General features: G+C 31.8%; 1 protein-coding gene across 1 annotated transcript in view; it reads left to right on the top strand.

Moving 5' to 3' along the window:
- The window catches only part of LOC118193461 (transformation/transcription domain-associated protein-like), a 313,501-nt gene that overhangs the window by 243,700 nt on the left and 49,117 nt on the right, over nucleotides 1–20,684 (top strand). The window contains exons 53-56 of the mRNA XM_085816144.1: nucleotides 126–466; nucleotides 7,281–7,386; nucleotides 12,173–12,411; nucleotides 12,541–12,625. Of these exons, the coding sequence (XP_085672270.1) occupies nucleotides 126–466; nucleotides 7,281–7,386; nucleotides 12,173–12,411; nucleotides 12,541–12,625 (771 nt within the window). The remainder of the gene's footprint in view (nucleotides 1–125; nucleotides 467–7,280; nucleotides 7,387–12,172; nucleotides 12,412–12,540; nucleotides 12,626–20,684) is intronic.

The raw sequence follows: 20,684 nt of genomic DNA on the forward strand, positions 1-20,684 counted from the left end.
AATGAATAAATATTTTTCTGTAATTTAAATAGTTGAGGAAAACGTTATTAGATTTCTTATTCTAGAATAAAATATAATATTAATTTAATAATAATAACAAATATTAATTTTTGTTTCCTTTATAGGCTGCACAAAAGATTAGAGAGTTCGACAAAGCTAAAGATTTCCAAGCGGATGTTGAAATGAATGATATATCTGAACATTCTATTTTCAGTTTGATTTCTAAAATCCAGTCATATTGGTGCTCTGAACATCCACTTATTAATGAGGATTTTTCCTTTTGGAGTGACTTTATTTCATTTCGTCGAAAACAGTTTGAGAATTTTTGTTCCCGGAATGAAAGTGATTCTACCTTGAAGTTGTTGAATTGTGTCAGGGACTATTTTCATAACCAGTCATTTATTCAGTTGGCAAAAATATCACGCAAACATGGACAAATTGGCATGTGTCTGGAATATTTGGACAAGTATGTATTTTACTTCGATATTTTCCCTTTTTGTTTTCAGTTTTCATATATTGAAAACAAATAAAAACAAATAAATAGAAAATGTCTTAAGATAGTTTATTACTTTCAGCTGAAGATGATTTGCTCTACTGAATCTTTTGAGAAATTCCATTTAGTTTAATCTTAAAGAATTTAACTTTTTTAATTCTAATGATAGAAAAAAAACTTTAATTCATAGTTAGTACCACAAAAGCATTGTAAAATTTCTTATCTTCAATTAAAAAATCAAGAATTTTATCATCTAGATTTTTTATATATAAATTTGCATTTTGTAATTTATTGGGTAAGTGCAAAAGTTCTACCCGTTTTCATTACCCATAAAGAAGAGCAAATAAATGCAAAATGAACAGTACCTATTATTGCGCATAATCCTCACTGTTTTCTATGGCCTGTTGCCATCTTTCTGGTAGGAGATGAATCACACAGCGGTAAAATGCTGGCGGTTTCGAGCCAGAAAAGTCTTGGAGGGCAGTTTTCATAGCATCAAAATCATCAAAGATTTTCTGACTGAAGGAATTGTTCAACGCATGAAATAGGTGATAGTCAGTTGGTGCCAAGTCAGGAGAATAGGGAGGATAAAGTCAAGTAACGTTTGGCGAGTGATGATAGCAACATGTGGTCTGGCATTATAGTGAAGGATAACACCACGACGATTGATGAGACCTTGCCGCTTTGCTACCAAATTTGAATGCAACCTGTCTAACTGTAGATAGTAGAAGTCAACAGTGATGGTTTGGTTGAGTGGCAGGGCCTCCTAGTGAATTGTTCCCTGCACACACTCAATAAGACCTTCTTGGTATGAAGTTCGGCTTTCGAAGTCGATGCAGATCAGAAGAGAACACACTCCTATGACACAGAGAACATGCTCCTATGATGCAGAGAACACACTCCTATGATGCTTTATGTACATAACCCACTTCTCATTTCCTGTCACAGTTCGCATCAAGAATGGGTTGTTTTTGTTACCAGGAAAGCAAGGAAACACAGGTAGCGAATTGGTCATTCCTTTGATTAGTTGTCAGGTTATGTTGAATCCAATGATCCAAATTTTCGTAAAACTCAACTTAACCAACTGTCTCTCGACCATTGTCTGGTGTACATTGAAGGTCTCCACTAATTCTTGCATGGTTGTGTTCAGGTTGTTCTTTATGGCTTGGTCAATATCGTCTTCTTTAACATGTGATGGCTGTCCACTCCTAGCCTGATCTTGGCAGCTTCTATCTCCTTCCCTAAATTTACGTAACCATCAACAACATGTGCTTTTGTCTACTGCATTGATTTGACAAACATTGTGACATGCTACGGCTGCCGTACTCTTTTTATCAAACTCGTATAACAAACAGTGTCATACGCTCCTTCTCGCTTTCCATGTTACACCTTCTGAGATTTTTTTTTTAGATGATTAACTATGCAACACACGATGCATTTATATGTGAGGCATCCATACATTTGATAAGCCGGCGATTTTCGTCATTACAATGTCATGTGTGACATCAATTCCACTGCAAATTTGCATATACAAAAAATGGGTAGAACTTTTGCACTCACCCAATAGTAAGTTTATTGTGTATTAAATCAGACTGCAGAAAAGTCTTCTTTTAGTAATTCCGTTTTTAAAACAGTAGCAGTTTTTGCAAAAGAGGTACGTAAATTGAGCCATTTAAACTTCAGAGCTTTTAAAGCTTCCATACTTAACTTTCAAAACAAAACAAAATATTTCTGATCTAAGCTTAAATATAATTTAATACGTCAAAACCTATTAAAAATTGTTACAATTCCTTTTTTTTTTTTTTTTTTTAATAAGTTTATTTCTTATTTCTTAATATCTGCTCGTGGATGCTCCCTAATGTTAGGAAAGAAATTTTAGAAACAAATATATACTCAAACTGAAAGTAATTTTAACTTCAAGGCATATAGCAAACCAAAAAACAAGTTATGAAATGCAACTTATTTGTGTAGTGTGAAAATGAACATCAAAGAATGCTAAATGATGGGATGCAAAAATTGAACTTCCTATTGTGAAACTGACCAGTGTTTCATAAACTAGAAGAATAAACTTTCATAGAAAGAATAAATGCTGTGCATGGTGTAGAAGGGAAAATGAGTGAAGTTGATTTATCACAGTACAATTACACGCTTCAAAAACACAATTGTAATAATTTGCATGACTTTTCACTGTCCCAAAATATTAAGATATGTTAATCCACTGACATGGCAAAGAGAAGTCCCATCTTTTTCATTCAACAGCATCTATCTGCTTTAATTCAAAGTTCAGAATTAGCTTCATATATATAAGGTAAAAAATGTAAATATATGAGATGAATTTCAATATGGAACCTTTACTTAAAGTCACATAATTAAATTATGTAAAAGCATAATTTGAAATGTTATTATTTTTAAGCAGCACAAAAACTAAGTACAGTTTCTTGTAAATTAAGTTGATCTCAGCTTGCCCATTCATGCTATCTCTGGACATTGTTTATGAAACATGCATCAGTTGCAAAACAGGATGGAAAGTTCAACTTCTGCATCCAATCGTTTAAGTTTTCCGCATGCAAAATCATCTCTTTGATATATATGCATTATATTCACAGATAGTTTCTAAAAAGTTTTATAAAATACTTTCTAACATTGTCCTATGTTAGCAGTCTTTGGAAGCAATGGGAGTTGTAGCTGTTGGCTGAAGAAAAGGCAAAGAAAGCATCACTCATATTTGTAATCATGAAGTGGCAGATTGACTTAACAAAAAAAGACAAAATACAAAATTTTTACTGGCTGAAAACATGAGATTTGAAATTGAATAAATCACTGCAGGAAACATTTTGTTGCTGTTGCTGCTACTACAGCCACAAAACATTTCCTCCTCTTCCTGCTGCTGCTTCTCCTTCTCCTCTTCTTGCTCATCCTCCTCCTCTTCCTGCTGCTGCTCCTCTTTCTCTTCCTGCTACTCTTCATCCTGCTGCTGCTACTCCTCATCTCTGCTCCCCTTCCTGCTACTCCTCCTGCTGTTCTGCTGCTGCTCCTCCTCCTTCTGCTACTCCTCCTGCTGCTGTTTGTTGTTGTTGTGTTTGAAAAATGCTCAAGTGAAAAGATTTAAGAAAAAGATAAATTTTAGATCTTCATGTTAGATAACTGGAACCAAAGAAAACCTGCATTAATTTGAAATTAATTTGGATAAATTGTGGATTTCTCTGAAACAAACTAATAAAACATAAAATGTCTAATTTTCATAAAATGTCATTTTCTATAAAACTAAAAAATATTCTTATTTCTAGAGCTCTTTTCATTACACAAACTGCATAATTCACTAAAATGTTTGGAGATAATTTTGTATGTACTGGTGGATGGCCCACAAATTGGAAAGAGAGAAATAACTTTGTTCATCAGAAATTACATAGTAAGGAGGAAGAGGCAGATCATTATGAAGCTGATAGTTAGCTAAATGATGAAAGGCAGATGATTTAAGAAAGTAAGAAAAGAACTTAATGCATTGCTAATGTGCAGTATGGATCCAACAATTAGGAAGACTACACTGGTAATTGATAAAAATAGAAAACCTCGATGTTTGAAAGAAACTAAGCATGGCAGCAAGAACTCCTGAATGATCATTGAGTTGATAATTATTTTTATTGATTTTCTTTTGAAATGGGACAGCAGATTGGAGAATGAAAAAATAGCTTAGATAACTGTGAAGCACCTACATGTCTGATCTCTAGCCATGAAACATTAGTGTTTTTTCCTGTAAATGCAACTTCTAATATTCAGCGGGCATTATAAAAGCTTTCAAATGTCATGATAGGAATGATGTTCAGAAAATGATAAACAGAATTGAATCATGAAAAGAGATGAGAAGGAGTAATTTTGAATGAGATAACTATATCGATATTTTTGCTGGAGGCTTTAGAACAGGGAATATCAACCTTTTTTTTTTTTTTTTTTTTTTTTTTTGTGCCATGCGCCCTTTCACCACTGCTAGAAATTCATTCCTCCCCTTCTTTTTTAAATTTAAAAAATGCATATCCATTTATTTAGATTATTTTTTTATGTGTTTTACTAATTAAACAGCAAAATGTATAAAAAGTGTTAATAAATACCAAAAATTGAATAAAAGTACCTTTTTTGTATTCATAAACTAAAACTAAATACTGAACAGCTAAGTAAAAGGTTGACCATATTCTGTGCCCTAAAAGTATGAAATCCCCCCCCTCGGTTGATAATCCCTGCTCTAGAGGCTATGTATGTGATAATCAATTCAGGGGGATCAGTCTTTTAAAACTCAGTTGAAAACTGTTTTATAATATGTAGTTTCTCTTTAGAAAAATCTTAAAGAATTGCAAGCTATAAAAAATCAGCTCAAAAATGAGCTAATGTTTCAAGCATCAGATATGAATAGATTCATTTTTACTTCCTTTTATAAAGTAAAGGAAGTATTTTATTCATGAACAATTTCAAGGAAAATAGCAATTTTGATTGCTCACGAATCCATTTGAATGATTTTTTTATGTGATATCTGTACGTATGGACAGAATAAAGGATAAATTGATTTGAAATGCTTTCAGAAGGATTTGTGTCATTACATCTGCACGTACACGTGTATATATTTATTTATCTCACCTAACTCAAAAATGAGTAGCCATAGAACTTTGAAATTTTGTGTATGGAACTGCTGTAGCATTTAGGTGTGCACCTGCCCTTTTCATTGCAGTTGACTGCACCGAACATGTATATGTATAGATAGATAGATATTAGCTATAGATATGTATAGATAGATAGATATACACCTAGCTGGGTGATCTCAGTATTTGGATTTTTATATGTTGGTAAATTGTGCATTTTTTGCTTTAAAAGTGGTTGAATTATGTTGTTTTTATGTTTCAGTTAAGGTTTTTATGCCTTTAGTTAATCTGCATGCAACAGTTGTAGTATTATCAACAATTTAAAAGTTTAAGTGGCACTAGGCCTAACAAAGCCACCATTTGTTTACATTTGAAATGTAATAGAATAGTGAAGTCAGTTTGTGCACCAACTTCGGTATCTTTTTTCCCAGTGGGACCAAAAGTTAACTTTCAATTCTATGCATCAAAAATGTGATTTTCCTGCCCATTTGCCAAATTGCTTGTTTTTGCATAAAAATTCTAATTTTAGTAGTAAAAATTGTTTTTTTTACTTTTTTTTAAATTTTATTTTATGTATTTGATGTTTTAGGTTTATCTGTATTTTGCAATTTTTAATGAAGATTTTTCGGGTTTTTATGTATTTTCGCATTGCTGTGAAGTAGGAACTAAACTGATTAAATAAGAAAGATATCTGTAACAAAATTTAAGGAAATAAATTTAAATGAAAGTGCAGCAAAAAATGTATATAATTTAATAGGCCATACGAGGAAGTCATATGGTGTCCACATCAGACATTTAGAATATGTGTCAACTGATGACAATGTTGATTCAACAGGCATAAAAACTGGCTGTTATAAAAAGTATTAAACAAACTGCAGAACTGATAGGTAACAGATACAGAAGAAAGTGAATCTATTAAAAAATGTGCGAATTCGAAAGGGGGGAAAAAAAAGAAATCTCTTCAGTGTTGAAAAGTGCTGATCAAAAATGCTATCAGCTAGTGCATAATTTGCATAATTATGAAAACATTTTTGTAAAAAAATAAAGAATAAATTTCAAATTTGCATAAATAATTTAGTTTTTAATTGTTGTTTTAAGATGAATTACTGTATTATTTTTATTTATTATTTTATTTTATAAACTTAAAATTGATATCACAATTTGCAGCATACAAATGGCTGTCTTTTAAACTCAGTCGCTTAATAACCTCAAAATGTTGTTGAAACAGAAGTGATTTTAATAAACAGCAGGTACTTTATTTTTGATCAGTTGTTGGAATCAAAAATCTATGCTATGGGTGGAGTTTGTATATTTACCTTAATACTTTGTAATTTACATTGATTGATTTATAAAATTTTGCATATTTGAAAATAAACATGCTTATTAATTTATTTATACTTCGGTTTGATTTATAAGGTACTGGAAATTTTGATGATAAGTGTATGTGTTTTATATTTTATGTAAAGAGTATTCCATTTCCTGCTAAAATTTTGAGAAATCTGTTATTTAGTAAATTTTCTTCATTTTTTCTGTACATGGTTCTGTATCTTTAAAACTAAAAAAAATGTAACTTCTCAAAAACTTAGTAACTTGTAATATTAAGTATGGCATTTATAACCAGATTATTTTGTTCTAAAACATTAATATATAAGCGATGTGTGCAGTTATTTCATTCTACGTATTTTTTATAAAAGGTATTTTAATTTCATAAGGTTAATGAGCAGTAAATGTTAAAGCAATATTTTGAATACCACATTAATAATGAGTAGTAAGTATTAAAGCAGATCTTAAGATTTTTTTTTTATTATTATTTGGACTGACATCACAAAAAAAAAAAAAAAAAATTGTAAATAATTTTAAAAACTAAACAAATTTAAAATAATGCCAAAAATTTAACTTATTATACAATTTGATTCTAAAGTAATTGAGTGAAGATTGGTTTTCATTAATCCAAGAACCTTATGACATCAAGAAATCTTTTTAAAATATGCACAGTTTATTAAAAATTTATTGTTATTCTTACTTGATTTCATAGCTTGCATAATAATATCAGTTGCTAAATAATGTAAATAATATACTAACATATATTTGTGGGAAGCTTTTATGTCTTATTTATTGAACACATGTTTTTAGATTTTTGTACATATTTCTATTTTTAGAATTAAGTCATCTGCGGTTGTAATGGATTCTTTCCAGAAACTCCAGCAACAGTTGAAATGTGTACTATGCTATGCTGAAACATTGGAAAATCAAGATACAGCAAAAGTACAGTTTATTTTTTTCCCACCTGTTTTTCGCACTCAGTTTAAGACATAAATATTGGGTCATATAAAAAGTCTTCTCACTTTTTTGCCAGTAGATGGTATTGATGCCTATATATCAGGCAGCACTCGCTCTATTGTCTCAAATGAACATGTGCTTAAAAGGTGGCATTCAGCTTCCATTGTTTGTGAAGATAGTTTTCTAATTTATTGCTCATGTCAGAAGTTATATTGATTTGAAAATGAGTGAAGTATCTGACGAAATAGGGTATGGGATGCTTTTTTACTATAAAAAAGGTAAAAACGCTTCAGAAACATGCCGAAAAATTTGTGAAGGATACGGTAAGAATGCTCTGAGTGAACGAAGAACTCAGCAGTGGTTTGCTTCATTCCATTCCTGAAATTTCGATGTTGAGATTGGAAGGGCATTATCCATTATGAGCTGCTGCAACCTGGCAAAAACATTAATTGTACTGTACACAAGTCGATGGTTTGAATGGAGCAGTTCAGAAAGGGCAACCAGACTTGGCCAGCAGAAAGGGAGTTGTGTTCCATAATGAGAATGCATGGCTACACACATTTTTGATGACTCGGAACAAATTGACGGAACTTAGTTGGGAAGTTTTGATGCACCCACCGTATAGCTCAGGCTTTGCACCATCTGACTACCATTTGTTTCAGTCTCTGCAGAACTCTCTTGATGGTAAAAAATTTGTCAACCACTGAAAATCACTTGGCCAAGTTTTTCGATGATAAACCACAGAAGTTCTATACTGATGAAATTATAAAACTACCCAAAAAATGGCCGAGAGTCATAGATAAAAATGTTCAATATGTAGTTGGTTATAATTTAATTTTTAATAAAAAAAATTTGTTCAAAAATGTACCAAAAAAGCGCAGAGACTTTTTATATGACTCAATACTTTTTATGATTATGTGTGTGTCCATATTTAGTTATAAGTAGAATGTTTTTATGTGTACGTGCATACTTATATTCTTAAACCAATATAAAGATTTAACTTGCATAGTAATGTAAAAATAAAATGTATATTTTTGACTTTTCACATTTCAAATTATAATGCATGATCAGTTTACTAGAATTAAAATTTCTGGCTTTGTATAATAGTACTAGCATTATTTGCAGGATGTAAATTCTGAATTAGTATGACTGCAGTAGATTATTGATTGCAAGAATTCTGTTTTAAAGAGCTACGGTTGGCAAAATTCTTCCATGGTAGAGGGGGGGGGAACAGCCAGAAGAAATAAATTTCTTTTGTCTTAAGTGGAAGAAATTTATTTTTATACTTATTTCAACATTATATTATTATATTTAAATTTTATTCATATCTATCACTATTATGTTACTAATAAAGTAAGCATTGTCGTGTGTTTTACTGAAAATGAAAATAAATTAGCGGAAATAAAGGTACTTGTCTTCTGCTGTGGCCTTGGTGAGAATGTTGATTTTAGCACATTTCTGCACTGGCAAGAAACAAATGGTTTCCGATTTGCATTATGTGTGAGAAACAAATGTAATTGGATTCCAAGTGACGGCAAGCAGTACCTTTGAGCTTTTTGTTTTGCCATTTCATTGATCCCTGCAGATAGAAAAAGGGGTCTAGGACTTTTCGCCTTCGCCATTTCACCATGAAAATTTCACCGTCAAGACATATTTTTTCCTGCTGTATTATGCTCATATTAAATTTATTTAGTTTAATAATTCTGTTTACCTTTTGTATACTTAATAAAGGTTGCTTTTAATGTATGTAGTTATTTAAAAGTATGAGATATAAAGAAATTACGCATAGTTTGTTGGCAAATTATGTCAGTATCAACTGTGGCTAAACTTCTGATGTAACAAAAGTTATATTATCGATTTTAAAATTATGTGGGTACAATATTTACATGATTCATCGAAATTTCTTGAAATTTTAATCAGCTAGTTCATCTTATCAGAATCTTACTCTCTTAAAATTAGTATGCCATGTGTAAGGATGTATTTGTATAAAACTGTGCACAAAAACATTTTAAATATTATATAAAATGTTTATCAAATTTAATTTTTTAACTAAACAGAGTTATTAGTTTAACTCAGCTTAATAATACGGCAAGATATAATACAATCATGTAAAGAAAAATATGTCTTGACAGTGAAACATCCCGACACCGAAACAGCCACTGCGAATAATCCCATTCCCTAGGAAAAGGTATTTGTAATCCACTAAATCAAATCTCTCAACATGAAGACTTTTTGTAATTGCTGCCACTGCATTTCCAAATGGTTTCTTTTCCCACATATCATTGCATATTATGACCATTTTCACAAATTCTTTCTTTTGATAAAATACCTTTTTAGTCCAAAGGGGCTTTGTCCCTGAAGGACTGTTGTTTTTGTTTTGTGATTTTGCATTGAAAACTTTTTTGATTTTGCATTGAAAAAAGCTGTATCACTTTTCAAACCGTTGCCACCAAATGCTATCGCTCTGTATTATATTTGGTTTGGTTTGGTTTATTTAATTACAGCAAAGTACACTAGGGCTGTCTGCCTAGGGGGAGGGATGCCTTCGTGGAGGACTTTCTAAGGGAAACTGGCTTGTATACACATTACACATAAGGAAAACCACGAAAATGCCCATGCATCCAGCCCGTTTGCGGGATTTGAACTTCGGACCGAACTACCAGTGTTCAGCGACTTTACCGCTTGGCTGGTGGTGGGCCTGTTTTATATTTGAAGAAATTAAATGATGAAGCATCTGCATAAATCTCGCATTGTGATAAAACAACAGTACCTAGAGCCATACAATTTTGAATGACATAATCCTACTGCAAATATGGACATCTGAAAGCCCAAATTTTGTTTTATTATCAATTTCATATTTTGTAAAAACTTTAATGAATTTTTGATTAACAAACTCAAGGATTTCAAAGCAAGTGATGGCAACATTGTATAGAAAAAAAATAAAAACATTTTTATCTCCAGCGTGTGAGACTGTGTATCGGAAATTCTAAAGATGTACTCAATGTAAAATTATTTTGCGATATTGCTGTTGAATTGAATTTTCTGGTTTAAGTGTGAAGAACTTGATATTTAATAAATAAAGATAATACACAAAATGTTTAAAAAATGCCCCTTTGTATGTAATTTAAAATCTGAAACCTTTCCTCTCTCTCTCTCTCTCTTTTTTTTTTTTTTTTTTTTTATTATTATTATTATTATTATTATTATTATTATTATTATTTAAATAAACTAAAGCTGTCTTTTGAATTCATGGTAGATTGAAAAGATTGATAATAAATATTTGCTATGAAAAACTCCTCTGATTTAAGGGCAAGAATTGTTATTATCCAAAGAATTGTGCACAAACAAAAAATCATTATATTTTAAAAGTGATACCAGAAGAAAGGAATATGTACAGGTGTTTATATTTGTATATATATTCATTATATATTCAAAACATATTCATTATATTCAAACGTTTATTCATTATATATATATATATATATAAACATATGTAATGAATAAATCTAAAAGAAAAATAATTTTCTCTGGCTTGATGTTGCTTGGCTCTCTTGAAGGGAAATTTGAAAGAATCTCAACAGCATTGCAGAGTTTGTGCTGAATTTTAATTGTAATGATAATTTTTTTACTGAGCCAACATGTATAAGGAGAAAAAAATCAGCAAAGTATCACATCAATATATGATTAGAAATGCAATCATACCATGGAATTGAGGGTGAGGGAACTATTAGATTACTTTGAATTTTATTACAGAAGTAATGAAACATTTATTTTCAAGTACTGCATTAGTAATTTTTTTATTAGTTTTTGCTGAGAATTTTTATTGTGTTATTATTTCTGCATCACGTTGTTCTCTCAAGTTAATAAAGTTGACAAATCTGTAATTCGGAAGGCATGTGACATCTGTGAAGGTCATAAGTGTATCCATGGAAATCTTATTACAGAAGGAACCTTCTTCCAGTTGAAAAGTTGAAGGAGCAAAAGCATTATGCATTAATATTAGGAGAAAATTGTAGCAAATAATTAATTAATATTTTAAACTTATTTAAATGATATTTTTTTACTATTCTAACTTTAAAGGAATGTAAAGACCAGTTTTGCAATCAGTGAAAATATTAAAATTGTAGAAAATAGGCACTTATTCATGTTCAAATTTAAAAAATGAATAAATAAAAAACAAATGTGCAGTGGCTTAAACAAAAATTTAATGTTTTTTTTTTTTTTTTTTTTTTTTTTTTTTTTTTTTTTTTTAAACTGGCCATTATGTTAGAGATGCAAATTAAACTTAATAACTTAACTTAAAACACTTTAATAGCCAGCATACCTTATCAAAAAGTAGAATTATGCCATGATAAATTTGCTTTTTATTATTTTTTAAATGTGCCATAAAATATGTTGTACTCATAATTTTAGGTTTAACTGATGTAAAATATTAAGTGTAACTTTATTGCATATTGCACTGAAGATTATTCATCCAGTTGTGAGTGAATTTATAAATAAATTAAAATCTAGAATGGGATGAAAATATATATTTATTTTTATAATTTTGCTTTGTTGACAGAATTTTATGCAACTGTTAGCAATTTTTACATCTTCCAAAAGTTTGTTATATATATTTGATTTTTTTTAATAGGGGGTCATTAAAATGAACTTACTTCCCATTTATGTGTTAATTATTTTGATTGTTCAGTTATTCTGTTAAAAATAGCATTTGTTATAGTCATGACATTTTTGTGTATTTTATTAATGTTTAAATATTTCTATTTTATAGATGATTCAAGTGCTTAGTCATGCATTCAATTTAATTTGCCAAACAGATAAGAGTTACTTTACAGAAGAAATGTGTGCCAAAATACATACTTTTGAAGGTGTGATTTTATCAACTTTGGACTGTGGAGTACCGAATGCAAACTTTGAAAATAGTGTAATAAAGCATGTAAATTCATTCAAAACTTGGTTTTCTTGGGGAGAATTTTTAGAGAAATGTTTTACTTCCAAAAGGTTTGGCATGTAAGTGTTATTCATATCTCTTATGTAAGTTTATTTTTATTCAAAATTTTGAAATTTTTTTCCTACTCATTCTTAAAATAATTCGTGTTGAAAAAAATATACATATATTTTTTCCCTTTTCATTGATAGACAAGAAGGTGAAGCTGCTGTTACTTACCTGTTAAAGTCATGTCAGTATGCAAATCAAATACAGTCTTTAAAACCAATTTCTAAGGTAAATATTTAAGATGTCTATTATTAATCATACATAATTAAAACTGCACCATGTACAAAATTTATGTTTAATGTGTATTGACTATCTTTGAGTAACTGAATTAGGTTAAATTTATTAGATTATAACAAAAAAAACAAAGGCTATCTGTCTAAAAGCAAGTATTGCATTAAGAAGGATTTCTGTTTGATTGAATTTACTGAATATACTGAGCTGAATTAATTATAACTATTTAAATCTGATAATTGAAAATGTATTATTTATATATATATAGCAACTTTTAAAAGATGTGTAAAATTGGCAGTATAAGAACAAATGACAACATTTGAAAACAATATGCATAATATGCGCTGTTGGCAACACCAGAAAGGAATGATCTGACAAAGGTCAAAATCACACGAAAGGAAGGAGAATTTGGGATATGCAAATGATTAGTATTTCAGCTCATTTAGACGATGCAGGAGAGAGAAATGACATTTGAAGCACTGCATAAAAGAAAGGTTATGTAGTGGATTTCTCATTCAGAAAGTGCTTTGTAAGGTTGGAATTTGCTCAGAATATTGTGTTATGCCTCGGACAAAAAGAAGAAATGCTTACCAGCAAGTTTCGAAATTCGATAGAGGCAGGATTGTTGGCTATCGAAAGTGTAGTTTATCGTTCCGTGATATCGTCAGTCACACTGGTCAGCATTCATCCACTGTCATGCGTATATGGAATCAGTGGATTGCTAAGGTTTATACTGAACAGCATGCAGAATCTCAACGCTCTCCCATGACTAATGCCAGAAAGGACAGACATATTATGAGGTCAGCCCTGCGAAACCGTACAACCACATCAGGACCATTTGTCAGGAAATGGGTATGTTTGCCATACACCCAGTATCAGCTCATAACGTGTGTCGATGTTTGCAGCAGTGTGAACTATCAACAGGGTGACCATTATTTTGTTTTCCTTTGACAATGCAGCATACAGAGAGACATCAACTCTGGTGTGTCTGGTACAGGAGTAGCACAATGTCACCTTTTTCAAATGAGCCCCAGTTCTACATGCAGTATACGTGTGTGGAGTGTCCAAGGAGACCGCACGTCGCCTGATCTCTAGTTCAAATCGATGGTAATTTGAACACAGATGGGTAAATTTCTGACATCTTATGTCCAGTGGTTGTGCCTTACCTTCGAGGCCCCCAAAATGCATGTTCCAACAAGATAATGCTAGACCACATGTTGCATGTTGTGTTCTGACCTTCCTCGATACACAGGATATTCGATTGCTGGCCTGGTCTGTGCATGGTCTTCAGATCTGTCAGCCATTAAAAACATCTGGTCATGAGTTCAAGAGAGACTGGCACACCAACCCTCTCTAGCTAATACGATTGATGAAGTGTAACATAGATTTGAAGCAGCATGGAATGAGTTCCCCATTTCTGTCATCGAAGCCCACTTTGACTCCACGCCTAATGGAGCTTAAGAGCCATTTTAGCTGCCATGTTGTCAGCTGTTTCTACTAATTTCGCACCCCTGTAAACCTCCAAAATGCGTACAAATTTAATCATTTAGTCTTCATGCCATACTGTTTACATGCAATAAATATCTTTTTTGTATTTGCTTTCCTTCATGGTGTTACAATTGAATGGCCAGCAGTGTACATTCCACAATTAGTACAGTCAAAAGTCGTTAATCCGGACTCGTTGGGACTTCGTCGATTTCGGATTATTAATTTTTCCGGATAATAGATCATCAGTTTAAATCTTGTAAGATGGCATGCAGAAATTATAAAATTAAAAATATGAAACCATAATTTATGAAATAAAGAACAATTATGATCTAAAGGGTATCAAAATTTCCAAAAAAAAATAAAGCTTAATATTTATTTGTTTACTTTACTTTCTTTGCTATCAGAAGAGAATTATAATGACGAGGAATTTGATTTAAATCATATCAAAGACGGAGTACATTGAGATGAAATACTACATTTAGTAAGGAATTATAAGCCAAATAAAATAAAAACATCTGCCCTGAAGATAAGGATAGTGCTGACAGATCACCTTCCAATTCATTGCGCACCGTGGCGTCACCCTGCCGCAGAGCAGCGTGAAATTGATAAACAGTTTTCGGAATGATTAGATAAACAAAGGATATGCCTTTATCCATTTTTTGCAGCAATTCCACTTTTTGTTTAATGGTCTTCGAAACATACTTTCGCTTTGTAGATCATTTACATATTAGTAAATATATATTGGAAATTCTATTTGACATAATCGAAAGTTCAAGCTTACTTTTATAAAATTGCTCTAACAGTCTGCAAAAAATAATAAGCCAAATCCAATTCAAAGATTAAGGAACAAGGCAAACTGCAACATTAACTGAAGTAGATAATTTTAGCTTAGCTTATACCGTACATTATACATTAAACACGCATGCGTAAACGTATTTTGGGCATGCGCACACGCATATTCGCAGCCATAAAGGTCTTACGCGCATGCGTCAATGCGACGCATGCACAGAAAGTTTGTAGCTTTGAGGTCCGAATTAACGACTAGTCAGAAGTCGTTAATCCGGACTCATCGGGACTTCGGCGATTCCGGATTATAGATCATCAGTTTAAATCTGGTAAGATGGCATGCAGAAATTATAAAATTAAAAATATGAAATCGTAATTTATGAAATAAAGAACAATTATGATCTAAAGGGTATCAAAATTTACCCAAAAAAAAGCTTAATATATATTTGTTTACTTTATTAAACATTTCTTTCAATGTAAGTTGTTTAAGTTGCTTCGTTTTATGTGATAATACTTTCTCTTTAATTCTATAAACAGACATAATTTCTTGTTCAGTTACAAAGTTCCGCTTTTCAAGTCCTGTAATTGCTGTATCGAGAATACCGACTAATTCGTCAATCGAAATTTTTTCGTTTTCAATAACCTCTGTCACTTTCTTCGCTATTGGAAGCGAATTATAATGACAAGGAATTTGATTTAAATCATATCAAAGACGGAGTACATCGAGATGAAATACTACATTCAGTAAGGAATTATAAGCCAAATAAAATAAAAACATCTGCCCTGAAGATAAGGATAGTGCTGACAGATCAACTTCCAATTCATTGCCTGCCACTGCGTTAAAGATAAACAAAGTTTAGATAAACAAACGTTAAAGTTTAAATAAACAAAGGTTATGCCTTTATCCATTTTTTGCAGCAATTCCACTTTTTGTTTAATGGTTTTCGAAACATACTTTCGCTTTGTAGATACTTTACATATTAGTAAATATATATCGGAAATTCTATTTGACATAATCGAAAGTTCAAGCTTACTTTTATAAAATTGCTGTAACAGTCTGCAAAAAATAATAAACCGGATTCAATTCGAAGATTAAGGAACAACGCAATCTGCAACATTAATAGCTTAGCTTATACCGTCCGTTATACATTAAACACGCATGCGTAAACGTATTATGTGCTTGCGCACACACATATTTGGAGCCGTAAAGGTCTTGCGTGCATGCGTAAACGCCTGTGCGCATGCGTCAGCGCGACATGTGCGCAGAAAGTTTGTAGCTTTGAGGTCTGGATTATAGATCATTCCGGATTATGGGTGTCCGAATTAACGACTTTTGACTGTATATGTATTCACGTCTTACATGTACTACGTGCTGTTCATAGCATGACTTTGATAAACCAAAGTTGTAAGGCATCTTTTAGAATAACCTGTCAACCTATGTCTAAAAGTATTAAGGTCCCACCAATGGCCAAGGAATTTAGGAAAATGAATACTGATAGTTTGATCTGGTTTGGCTTTGTACTCAGGCTAATGGGCTGTCTGCATGTTTGGTTTCTCTGGTTTTTCCCATATGTAATGTAGATATGAGCCATTTTCTCTCACAAAGTCCTTTATGACTGTATCCCTTCTCTTAGGTATATAGCCCTTGTGGCTTTGCCATATTCAAATAACTTAAACAAATGCATCAAGATTTGCTGGAGAATTGCCAGAATTAAACTTTATATGACCATATCATATATGTTTTTATTGGGAGATAAATTGTGTACTTTAAACAGACGAGGAAAAAGTGGAATATTGCTAATTCTGATGAAGCCTTCTTTCTTTCTCTCCCCCTTGTTATTGTTGTTGTTTGTTTGTTTGTTTTTCTGCAGTTTGAAGAATAATACTGCTCTGTTAGAAATTACTCTAGGGAGATATTGTAATACAAAAGTATGACTGGTCATAAAAATTCTTCACTGTCATTGATATATCAAAGAATTCAACTTTATATAATAATTGACTAGGTGTGCCAAGTTGAAACATAATCCTTTTGATGTATGTCATCTTGTTGTTAATACTTTAATTATATAGTCGTTATTTTAATCTAAAAAAAAAGTTGTGATCCTTCAAAGAAGATAGTATCGTACCACATAGTTTCTATTTTTGGCATTGAATGCACTATTGCTGTCTGAGAGTACATTGCCTGAGATGTCAGAGGTAACGTAAAAAGCATATGTTACACTCAATGCATGGTGTTGTTTTGAAGTGACCAGACACTTCCAACTTAATGTGTTCGTCAGAGATGACCGATGTCATTTAGCCGTCTTATCACCGAGAATACTGCTCATGATGCACTATAGGGAGGATCAGTTATACAACCATGAAAAGAGGATGTTCTGTTCCAGTTTTGGTGGAGGACACCCCATGGGTTGGATTCAGGGGTTTTCCCTGCTTCCCCTTTGCCAGATCATTCGTGAAGACTTATGGCCTACCATATATTTTATGTGTCTCTAAGCGGCACAGACACTATATGCTTAGACATGTCAATGCCTTCAATACTCAAACCCAGGCTGAGCGATAAAACATCCAACAGCACTACCACTATACCAATCAAGGCAGCAATTAGTGTGCTTAGTAGAGCATAATAAACAGCCATGAATTATAATAGATAACACTGAATGTATTACAAATCATTACTGTTTTTTAACGCTGTCAGTGATGTTGAATGGTCATCCAAAAGCATTCTGATAGATTATCCTTTCTCGGCAGTGTCTGCATGCAGTGCCTAAAATTTTCTTTTCACCACTTACCACTTCAATCAACTGAAACTTAATTTAGTCAACTTTGTGTATGCATTAATTAATTTGTTGGGAAAGTAACTCTAAGACAAGAATTTTATGTGATTTTTAAACCTTGAAATATAAACCATTTGATGAAAATGGGTATCTGAAGGTGGTGATTGGGAATTTTATCATTCACACTTTGTAACTGAAAAGGTAGTTGGTTTGTCCTAAACCTGAAGCAACTATAATCCCAGTATTCTAACTTATCAAGGGTTTTTAGTCATTAAAGATTGAAATAAATTTGCTCACCAGACACTGAGAGTGCATCCAAAGACAAATGGCAATGATTCTTACACCACTGATGGCCGTGATGAGCTTAGAATGTCCAAACATGATTGATTGATTAAAAAATAACAGTGATGCAAATCACATCATTTGATTGAAAAATCAAATGATTGAAAAATAACAGTGATGCAAATCACATCATGGCCTAAATACCAGGACCCAAAGGAACTGTCAGGGAACAGACAGTATCGTACATGTTTCAAGCTATTGATTGTAGAAACCAGTACACATTTGACACTGAGCCTTACACAGTACTGGTTACTTCAAAACTCAGTATTTGCAGAGTGGCATTTATTTGTATAATCAGATGAATCTTGTTTCCTATTGCAGTAATTAGGAGGATAGAGCTATAGACTCATCATATAGATATGATTCTTTTCAAAACAGTTATAACTCAGTGATGATGTAGTAAGCCTTGTTATGGAACTTATGATAAATAGATCTTATGTAAAGAGGTTTTGAAACTGAATGCTATCATAATGGTATGGTTGATCACTTAAATCTTTTCATTTCTTCTTGCATCCTCAAAAGAGGAGTTTATTTTAACAAGAAATTGCACTGCTATACCATGCTGTTACCACTCAAACATAGCTTGGGAAACAGGCATTTGAGTTCTAAACCATCCATTCATCTTCTGTGTTAGTGGATATAAGCAGGTGTTGAATGAAACACCTTGTCATGAATCCAGAACTATGTCTAAAATGGAGTTTCAGGTTGTGTTACAGTTTCTGTGGCATTTGGTCAAGTTAATTTTTTTAAATGGGCGGGCTGTGCTAAAACAGGGATGTCCAATTTGGCAGAATACACAAATTTGTGATTTATAATCTTATAAGTAAAAACATGGATAGTCATGGTCAACAAAAGCACATTGGAGCTGTGACGTCACAGCTTCTGATTGGTCAGAAAAGTAATAATGATAAGGCTGATCATGAGATGATCCCATTTTTAATATAGTCAACCCTGATGTGCATGGTTACAAGCAGATCAAATTATCTCATATAAGTGATCGTAAAAACAGTAAATTGTATTTGATAACATGCACTTTTGTATTGACTATTTAAAGAATTTCTAGTGGAATTATATGTTGAATATGATGATGTTCCACTCGTGTTGGGAGGTTAAGTCATAGAAAGTGTTTACAGAGATTTTTTTTATTTATGCTAAGAAATTGATTTGTTTATGAATGAGAAGCAGAAATCATTTTTAGAATTAAGTAAGGATGAGTAGTTGTTAGATTTATGTTTTTTAGTGGAAACTATATCCAGTTTAACTTAATAAATTAAATATATCTACTAAAGAAAGATAATTTAATATTCAACGCTTTTAATCAGAGCAAAGCATTTCAGGAAAAAGTATTGTTATTCGCATCACAATTAAAAAATAATAATATTCAGTATTTTCCATTATTGAAAGAATTTAAAAATTTGGAATGTGGCAATAATTCCAAATAAATGCTCCAAAGAAAGAAGGAAACTTATGACTGCTTTTGATAATTGATTTACTGTAATTTAGGCAAACAGCATAAAATATCTGAGCTTTATTCAACTCCTTTCCATGCTGACAGAGTTCGCTCCAGAAAAATCTCTTAATGGAATTAAGTGATTGCAGTGCAATGATGAATTGAAATACATTTTTCAAACATCATAGTCAAAAATTGATTTTTATACAAGTAGTACAAAAAATTGCTCGTTCTTTTGGATCAACTTATGTCAGCATTCCCTTTCCCCCCCCCCCATCTTAACTTAAACCATGGGCATCATTAACTGACAAAAACCTGCAACATCAGTTGCAATGAGCAAATATAAGTGTTGAGATTGAATTGAAAACAGTAAATGAAAGAAAAGAGAAACAGTATTGTACTGGTTGCAGTAAATATAATATTATTCGATTGAGTTATGTATAGTCATAAATGTTTAACTGTTCTATTGTTAATTTGTGAATTATAATAAAAGTTATAATATATATATATATATATTATTTAATTTTCACCTGAAATTTATTTGTATATCTATATAATGTGACCTGCCAGAATAAAATGCATTTCCAAAACAACCCTGAACAGGTGTGTAGTATAGGATGACTGATATGCTACTGAGAGAGTGTCTGAATTTGTTGGTTGTACAGTTTATTAATGCTGTAATGCTGTCTCTAATAGCTTGCTTAAATAATTTTTAAATAATATTATGGTTGAAATGTTTTATAATCAATAATTCAGGCATTTTTCTCATTACTAAAGTAACTGCTTGCTGTAATATTAATTTAAGAGGCTTATGTATAGTTATTATAGTGTTTGAATTGCAAAATATAAACTTTTATGGAGGTCATTCTGAAATTTTTGAGAAACGTGCAGACGATCAGTGGCATAAAAATAATAATGGTTAAAATGGAAAATATGAACTGTTTTAGCCTAGCAGACGAATATTTATTGGCCAATTGCAAATAGTTTAGCGTAGAATAAATTCCAGGCAGAAAGAAAAATGGAGTTGAAATGAAAACATTATTGATGATGGACATGATTTTTTGTGATTTTAAAGTGGGATTAAATCAAGAAGAGTGTGTTCAGTATCAACAAATAGCATTTGAAAATGAAGATCCATCTCGTGCTACTGTATTCAGATGGTTTACAGAATTTCACAGATGTCACAATTCTCTTCAGGATGAAGAAAACACTGAAA

The sequence above is a fragment of the Stegodyphus dumicola genome, chromosome 4 (genome assembly GCF_044657685.1).
Source record: "Stegodyphus dumicola isolate Sdum_Otavi_A_Nest chromosome 4, ASM4465768v1".
Lineage (NCBI taxonomy): Eukaryota > Metazoa > Arthropoda > Arachnida > Araneae > Eresidae > Stegodyphus > Stegodyphus dumicola.